The 9,533-nt window shown below is 39.7% G+C and overlaps 1 protein-coding gene across 2 annotated transcripts in view; it reads right to left on the reverse strand.

The window, feature by feature from the left end:
* Positions 1 to 4,876, reverse strand: part of LOC117229102 (uncharacterized) — a 568,421-nt gene extending 563,545 nt beyond the window's left edge. For both annotated transcript variants that reach the window (XM_033485265.2, XM_033485264.2), the window contains exon 1: positions 3,866 to 4,876. In XM_033485265.2, the coding sequence (XP_033341156.2) occupies positions 3,866 to 3,926 (61 nt within the window). In that variant the 5' untranslated portion in view covers positions 3,927 to 4,876. The remainder of the gene's footprint in view (positions 1 to 3,865) is intronic.
* Between the last annotated feature and the right edge of the window lie 4,657 nt (positions 4,877 to 9,533).

The following is a 9,533-nucleotide window of genomic DNA, read 5'->3' on the forward strand; positions in this document are numbered from 1 at the left end:
CAAACAAAAGTTGTCTACGCCTATGCCAGGCAGCGGGATAATATGTAAATACATATCTAGTTTCAACAGTCCCTAACAGCAGTCTGTTCGCTGTTCGGTGCATCCAATAATTTTCTAAATGAAGGCAGCCTAAGAATGATTCCTTATAATTTTCAAAATGAGAATGAAAAAACTCGTCGAGAAAATGACTTGTCCATTCTTATTCACTTTATTGCAATTTCTGTTATCAGAAAAATGTTTCTATCGGAGATTTTTGGATACATTTCTCTAGCTCGGTGTACGTTGTAATAGAAGAAAGTTTAAATAGATGCAATCTTTTGTCGTTGCAATTTTGTCTATCGTTACAAATCAATATACATTAGTTATATATCCCATAAGAATGATTCCTTATAATTTTCGAAATGAGAATGAAAAAAATCGCCGAGAAAATGACTTGTTCATTCTTATTCACTTTATTGCAATTTCTGTTACCAGAAAAATGTTTCTATCGGAGATTTTTGGATACATTTCTTTAGCTCGGTGTACGCGTTGTAATAGAAGAAAGTTTAAATAGATGCAATCTTTTGTCGTTGCAATTTTGTCTATCGTTACAAAACAATATACATTAGTTATATATCCCATAAGAATGATTCCTTATAATTTTCAAAATGAGAATGAAAAAAATCGTCGAGAAAATGGCTTGTTCATTCTTATTCACTTTATTGCAATTTCTGTTACCAGAAAAATGTTTCTATCGGAGATTTTTGGATACATTTCTTTAGCTCGGTGTACGCGTTGCAATAGAAGAAAGTTTAAATAGATGCAATCTTTTGTCGTTGCAATTTTGTCTATCGTTACAAAACTATATACATTAGTTATATATCCCATAAGAATGATTCCTTATAATTTTCAAAATGAGAATGAAAAAAATCGTCGAGAAAATGACTTGTTCATTCTTATTCACTTTATTGCAATTTCTGTTATCAGAAAAATGTTTCTATCGGAGATTTTTGGATACATTTCTCTAGCTCGGTGTACGTTGTAATAGAAGAAAGTTTAAATAAATGCAATCTTTTGTCGTTGCAATTTTGTCTATCGTTACAAAACAATATACATTAGTTATATATCGTCGTTACTGTTTACGATGATTATTTTGTTGCGAATAATCTTCTCAGGGTTTCAAAGAGGCATAAAAATCAGTGCAAATATAGACAATGCTGAAAATTATTTTAACACGTGACATAACAATTTTAGGAACTGCATGAATCGACTACACACTACTACGTTGATCGCTTCGGCGATGCTGTAGACCGTAATTCTTTCTCGCGACTCGCTTTCTACCTTTAAAAATTCAGCATTACCTGCGGTACGCCATGTCTAACGTCTTTCGCTTCTTAACCCTTAGCACTCCGAACCATTCGGGACGTTGGCTATCAGCTACTCAGCGCCACTTTTCGGCAGAAACGGGCGTTTACAGACCCTCGTATTATTTAGCATGGTTTTGGAACTAACTAACATATTATAATGATATTGGACTTATATGAATTTGGCTGAAACCGAGAAATTTGCAAAAAAATCAATATTTTATTTTGTATAATTTTGTTATTGTTTGTTTTATAATTTTGTTTTCTTGTTGTAATCGCTATCTATGCGAACTCTTTCTCTCGTCGCCTTGTTGCTTGGACGATATCACTATAATTGCTATCAAAACGATGGACTAACTGTAGAAGAAAACCTTCTACATATCTGTAGTAACATTTCCGTGTAACATTTCTAACATATCTGTATAAACGTCTATCTGGAGCTCATCTTCGCTACTACTTGTGTCATGAGACTCATTCGTGTTTGAACGTTTTGCCAATGTTCCAATAAAAAATATGAATAAATACATAGGTTGAAAATTTCTAATTGTTATTACATACTCACAAGATGATATTTACCAAAAAAACTTTTACCAAACAATTTATTTACCAAGAGAAGAATCACTTTTCCGATTTTCTTATGCGTTAGATCTATCTATACCGCTCGACGCTTCAAACCAGACCGAGTTCAGCTTTGACAATCTTTTCCTCCAGATTTTATGATTATAAATCTCACTATACAGTGCGTGCTATGTTCGCATACCGATCTTTCTTCTACAAACTTGCCTTGTCGCTCTTTTCAAGTGGCGTCTTTGAAGTGCTCGGACCGTCGTGAGCACGCCTCTCGCGTTCTCGTCAAAACTCGCGGACATTTCTTGTATGTATCTTAGTAATTTTACTATATTTTGATTTGATTTCTTGTGCCATTTCAAGAGAAAACTTCAGGGAAACACGCATGTCTGAAAAAGTTGCGCTGAAATAACTCAATTCTCCGTAATCGCTAATAAACTTTAATGTCCCACGAGAGTGGACGTCCGAGTGATATGCTAGAATTACGATGTCCCACGAGAGGGGACAGCGGAATGCAAAGGGTTAAATCGTCTAACATCTTCAGATAACTGAAGATTCCCGTTACTTCATTTTCCTTCGTTATATCATGTCGTCGCATCGTTCGACACGCTGGACTGCGGATCTTGATTGCAAAATAAAAATTGTCCACATTGATCGTAAGAAACGGACGCTTGAAAAGAACGAACCCCTTCTCTTAACTCTTAGTGTTGCGTCCAGAGACAAGGGCCATAAAAAGGTCCCACCATTGGGGAAACCCTCTCAGGCCCCAACAAGGGTCAAGGCAGACACCCCCCTCCAAGGGGTGATTCGTGCCTTGACCAATAATAAACAATCTACCTCCATCCACGGGTGCTCTTCCACGACTTTCCAGCGTTGGAAGAGCATTCTTCCACCAGCGCTCGCAGAGAGTGCAACACAAAAAATAAAGTTCTCTAAGACTACTAGAGACCCTTCCACGTGATTAGTTTGCCGTAGGAAGCGCGAATCGAGCGTACAATAGTTCGGTCGCGCATGTACGTTAGGCGACTAACCGAACGTACGGACAAAACACTTAGAGGACCAAAACTATTTATTTCCAGTTTACACATTGCCAAGTTCAGACTGTTTTTCAGACGAAGAGAAACTTTTTACTGAAAACTCTTGTATCAAATATAGAGAAGAGATATTCATTTTTTAACGCGTTGAATGCCACGCCGGTTTTACAGAAATTGTCCGTGGCGCCACGGTGAATTTTCTTTTATGCGATACATATAATGTTGAAATATTATCCGCAATAAATAAGTTACAGTGTATAAGCACGTTTGACATGCTAATTGCGACAGGGGTCACTGTTTGAATCGACGATGCTAATAATACAAAATTTTAGATATTGACATTTGTTTTACATTATATATATTTCTATCAATTTGGGCGCGCCGGTCACCGCCAAGTTAAGTGCCGGTCACCGGTGACCCCCGTGGCATTCAACGTGTTAAATAAAACATCGTTGATATATTTTCATCGAAACAATCGTGTCTATTCTTCCAATGTTTCCTGCCAGATTTTACGGTTTTACTGATTTCTGCCGCGTGTATGGCGGCATTGCACCGTTAAGGGTTAATAATTTTAATAACTCAAAGATAGTGCAACAGCATAATCGAATTCTCCCAATGTCATCGGTATTTTGTATCTCGCCTATTTTTATCATAAATTTGTATCACAAAATCCGCAGTCTAGTCGCAACGTTCCTCCACCTCCGTGCTTCGCTGCACTCCGCTCACTATCGTGCTTTCGTATCGCGTAACAATGGCTTCGCTCCGTTAAAGGAACAAACATTATCATCCTTATTTTCGGCGCTCCGGTGTCGCCGCTCGAGTGCGAACGATGAAATAATCGATCGATCGCATCGTAACTCCTAGAACTCGCGGCAAAGTCGAGAAGAAGCAACGAGTGTTCGCCGGATTCGAAAAGCTCACCCAAATGGTCCGCCCACGCAGCCGGTCGGCCCAGGAGGAACAGCAGAAGGATCGCGATCATGACGGCGGTGGTCGCAAGGGCCTCGAAGACAGGAACGATTATCGTCTTGGCATCCGGCACACCGGGCACTGCTCTCTCTCTCTCTCTCTTTCTCTCTCTTTCTCTCTCAGTCGACGCAACACAGGCACCAGCACATCACCCGCGCTTCGTCACCGGCGGTCGAGTACCGAACGAAACCGAGGAGAACACTTTCGACGGTCGACGAAATGTCGCGAGGGAGTCAGGCCTCGAGGGGGGGCACGCGCGAATTCGTCAAAGTCGGAGAACCGGCGGCGAGCGTGTCGTCGGTCCGTTTCCCCGCGACACGCATATTAGAAGAACCACTGTCGGCCGACTTCGCGCGCGATTCCCGATCCGCTCGGCGGCGCGTCGTGTTCCCGCAGTCAATCCCCGACCGATCGGTCGATCGATTCTCCCCCACCACTCCTTCTAAGCTGTCGCGCGAGGACGCATCGCGACGGCGAAGCGCGCGCGACCACGATGATATATCGCCGCTCTGCCGACTCGCGAGAGAGCCTGTACGCGGCGTGCACAAGGCGCGCTTCAACACTGTCACCTGATCCGGACACTAACCACGTGGTCCCGCGATCCGATCAGATCGGCACTCGCGCGGTCTCACCGCGGGGCATCGCGCGCGACGGCATTCCGTCGATCGACGGAAATTGCAAATATCCGGACGAACGATCGCTTCCGCTCCTCGTCAACGGCGAGTCGTCGACGCGCGGCGAGGGCGTCGATCACCGAGACGAAACTTCTCGCACAAAGTACACCCGACGATGACGACGACGACGATAGTCGACGCTCTCTCGGAAGAGAACCGCCTGTTCCAAGCGATCAAAACCGCGCACCACCGGCTCCGCCGTTCGTTAACCAGCACTCCGGATCATCCGGTGGATACTTCGGAGGGTCGTGAAGGGAAACACGAGGAACACCGCATGCATTCAGTTCGACGTTCGGCGCGCGACTGACGGCCGGGACGATTTCAAACTGGGCGAACCGTGACGTCAGAGCGCCGAGCACCCGCGCGCCACCCACCGACCAATCCGTGACCGTTCCCCGACCGCCTCCGCGTCTCTGTCCCCACCATCGCGCTCCGTCTCGCTCCGTTCCGCGGAGCGCCGAAAGCCGGGGAGTTTCGGCGACGATGATCATGACCTCGTGAATCTTGGCCGGCGGACGCTGGAACGCCGCGCCGCGCCGATTCGACAGTCTTATTATTGCTGTTTTGCTTTTTTTTTTCACTTACTTCATCGGTCACCGAGCCACCGAGATTTTTGGGACAATTATTAGGGTCGGTGTAACCCCTAATTTTGTTTGTCGGAATGCGGACAACGGCACATGGAGGCTTGGGGGGGTCTATTTCTATTCGATTGTTGACGGTCGCAAGTGTTTGGGAAATGGCTGCTCGGAGGAGTCCATCGTCGGCTTGGCGAGTTGACGGTCAAGTGGAGCGAGTGTTGGTATTACTGCGGTTTCTCGGCGAAGGCGAACTTTGACGGAGAAAATGAGACCTTTTGCGATGATGAATTGACAACTTGAGCTATGCCTGTTGTTCTTTAGCTCGAATACTTAGTTTTCTAAAAATATTGAGCTTTTCTAGCATTTCTAAAAATATTCGTGCTCTGGAAGCACGAATTTCATTAAAAAGGTTATTGTAAAGAAAGCATACGTGTGCATATATTACCGCGGTTATGTACCTATTACTGCGAGCCGAATACTGCGGACGTACCGATTACTGCGTGTCAAGATTGGTATAACGAATTTTCTTTTAAATATACGCGCATGAACGCGATATATGCAGCGATTCCTAGGATCAAGACATTCTCTCTCTCTCTCTCTCTCTCTCTCTCTCTGTCTATATATATGTATCTTGATCCTAGGAATAGCATATATATCTCTATATATATATAATAATATAATCTCATATAATCTCTCTCTCTCTCTCTCTCTCTCTCTATATATATATATATATATATATATATATATATATATATATATATATATATATAAATTATAATATAATCTCATATAATCTCTCTCTCTCTCTCTCCCTCTCTCTCTCTCTCTATATACATATAGAGAGAATATATATATAGGGAGAGAAAGAGAGAGAAAGAGAGAGAGGGAGAGAGAGAGAGAGAGAGAGAGAGAGAGAGAGATTATATGAGATTATATTATAATTTATATATATAATATATATGTATAGAGATATATATGCTATTCCTAGGATCGAGAGAGAGAGAGAGAGAGAGAGAGAGAGAATATCTTGATCCTAGGAATCGCAGCAGTCCGCGTACATTTAAAAGAAAATTCGTTATGCCAACTTTATATATATAGATTTAATTACTTTCATAAAATACCGCAGTATTTAGAACGTCCGCAGTAATACCCACACTAATCAGATAACGCGGTTTGAAGTTGTTAATGAACGTTGGAACCTCGTTTGTCTGAACACGTTGGGCACGACGCAGTTACAGCGCCAACTCCTCCATGAGAAAATACGTGTACTTCGATCGTTAGACAGCCGCAAAAGTATTTGCGGTTTTCTTCGATTCGAACTTCAAACGTCTCCCGTAGGAGCGGCGCGAAGTTAGCCCAGAAAAGTTTGGAAAAGGATACGAGACCTTTCCTTTGATAAAAGAATACTAAAAAATATTAACGTTTGCAGAAATCGTGAACGCGCGGGTAAAGAGTTCCAGTCAAATTTCGATCCAATTTCGAATTTCTAGAAAATTACCGATAATACTTTGTAGTCTAATATTTTTAATAGTTTTAATACCTTGCGGTCTAATATTTTTAATACTTTTAATACTTTGCGGTCTAATATTTTTAATACTTTTAATACTTTGCGGTCTAATATTTTTAATACTTTTAATACTTTGCGGTCTAATATTTTTAATACTTTTAATAATTTGCGGTTTAATATTTTTAATACTTTTAATAACCTTGCAATACTTTGGTCAAGTTAGACACATGATGGTGATTTTGTGTAACAACCTCTTAAATAACTATGAACAGTTATTCCCCCCCCCCGAATTTTCCTTCAGCTTGTAAACAAAATTAGACAATTTGTGAAGAGGAGATACGATTATTCGAGCCTTGCACCTCGTTTTTATAATTATTGACAATCAGAAACTCTAAAAATTGCTTCTCAAAATTGTCTATTTTTGTTTACAAGTTGAAGGAAAATTGGAGAAGAATTTACTGTATTGTCATATATTTACGTGACATATTTGCGCTATTTATTTATCCCACTATAATATAGTATCATATAATATAGTATAATATTACACTATAGTATAGTATCATATAACATAGTATAATATTACACTATAATATAATATCATATAATATAGTATAATATTACACTATAATATAGTATCATATAATATAGTATAATATTACACTATAATATAGTATCATATAATATAGTATAATATTACACTATAGTATAGTATCATATAATATAGTATAATATTACACTATAATATAGTATCATATAATATAGTATAATATTACACTATAGTATAGTATCATATAACATAGTATAATATTACACTATAATATAGTATCATATAATATAGTATAATATTACACTATAATATAGTACATATAGTACTATATACGTACACTATAATATAGTATCATATAATATAGTGCATATAATACTATATACGTACACTATAATATAGTATCATATAGTATACTACCATAATTATCGCACAGCCCATTATAGCACTATTACAAAACCAACGACTCTGATCATGCGAAGATTAATAACCGTGCGAGGAGACGGATTACCTCATAAAATCCGCGGATGCATCGGTATCTATGAAGCCGATGCGATCCATCTGTCACTCAGGAATCGCGATTTACATAATACAGTCTTCAACAGATGGTACTTTTTGCGACGGTGCCGGCGGAACGAGGTCACGAAAATGAATATCCTTTTATTTAAAGGAGGGTAACAGCGCCGCCGCTGTTTATCTACTCACTTCGCAAATAAATCGTTCAAGGAAAACACCATTGGCTTGCAGGACTGCAGACGTTTTAAAGCGGCGGGCATTAATAAAGCAACAAAAACGGTCCGCGCTTTTTAAATTAAGTAGAGGGTAGAATGGGCTTCTTCTGAAGACGCATTATCGTCAACGACCTTCTTGAATTTCCGGGAACGGGATTCGCGAAAACGGTTAAAACGCGGTAACGTCGCCGGAACGTATCTCTCTTGCTCAAACCGCCGGGCCCTGCCAAGTTCAACTATTTATAGTCGAGGAGCCGGTCGTGATTAATCAATAGGGTATTTCGAGTATTCTCGAGGGACGGCGGACCCTACGCGCGAAAACGCAACTCAGGACCGTCGACGCTTCCGTTTCTTTCATTCCGTTCGACGTATCTTTGCAATTAATTGTTCTACGGAGTTTTTTGACGCGAGTCGATCGGTTTTCGGAAATTCGATATCGAAGCGACCGATTCCTTAACCCTTTCGCGCCGAGCGCCGCATATATGCAGCATCCACTCGACGACCTGTGGGTACGGGCGCCGCATATATGCGGCATCGAAACGAAGTGTATACAGAAGACACAGATGTGTAATTTGTAGCAAAAATGATAAAAGAACGGATTCGCGGTACGAGTGCAAAGATTGCGATGTTGGCCTTTGTATAGATCCTTGCTTTCAATTATATCGCACAGAATTATATTATTAGTTTTTACATATTATTATATTTTAATCATTTTAGTCTCGTTGTTAATTATATCAAACGTTTAATCGTTAGGCTTTGTAATTATATAAATACCTATGTCACCTATAATTTTGTACGTCTTTTTAAATTAAAAATGTATATATACTTGTTACATTAGAGCATCGATTGTTTTATTCGGCACAGTTATTATTTAAGACTTGGAACAACCTATATACAGAAAACACGCGCACCGTGCATATTTCTGGAGCGAGTTTCCGTTCGGTGACGGTAAATCTTGGCTTCGAAGAGGACAACGCTGAGACGACGCTTATGTTTCAAATTAACCCTTTGCACTCGATTGGTGTGACTCTGAAGCACCACTAAGATTATTATATCACGTTCCAAGATAATTTTTATATTAACAAAGTTTAGGTTTAAAAGATTGTTAAAAGTTGTACTAGTTGTATAAGTTACCGCGAGACTCTCAATTTCACATGCATAAAATGCATTTTGTCGAAATGCAATTTACAGTTAAAACGGCTTCGAGTGCGAAGGGTTAAAATATTAGATCTAATATTAGATCTGTTCAATAATTTCGTTTCAAGTTTCAGAACGTACGAGCATAATCGTTCCAGACATATTTTCTCAAAAATGGTGTTCTACGAATTGCCGTCGCGTTGGCAAGAGGTCATAGGTCACGACGGAAATTATATTGCACGATAAATATTATTTCTTCGTTTCCATTATAAAGCTGTAATAAATATTAAATGTATGAAAAATCGATTATATTCTTTCGCTTCGCAGACAGAACTTTCCTTTCGACCTATTGTACGTAAAAACATTTATAATTAATAATAATAATAATAATAATAATAATAATAATAATAATAATGATAATAATAATAATAATAATAACGATATCTTCA

Source organism: Megalopta genalis, chromosome 7 (assembly GCF_051020955.1).
Source record: "Megalopta genalis isolate 19385.01 chromosome 7, iyMegGena1_principal, whole genome shotgun sequence".
NCBI classification, from domain to species: Eukaryota; Metazoa; Arthropoda; class Insecta; order Hymenoptera; family Halictidae; genus Megalopta; species Megalopta genalis.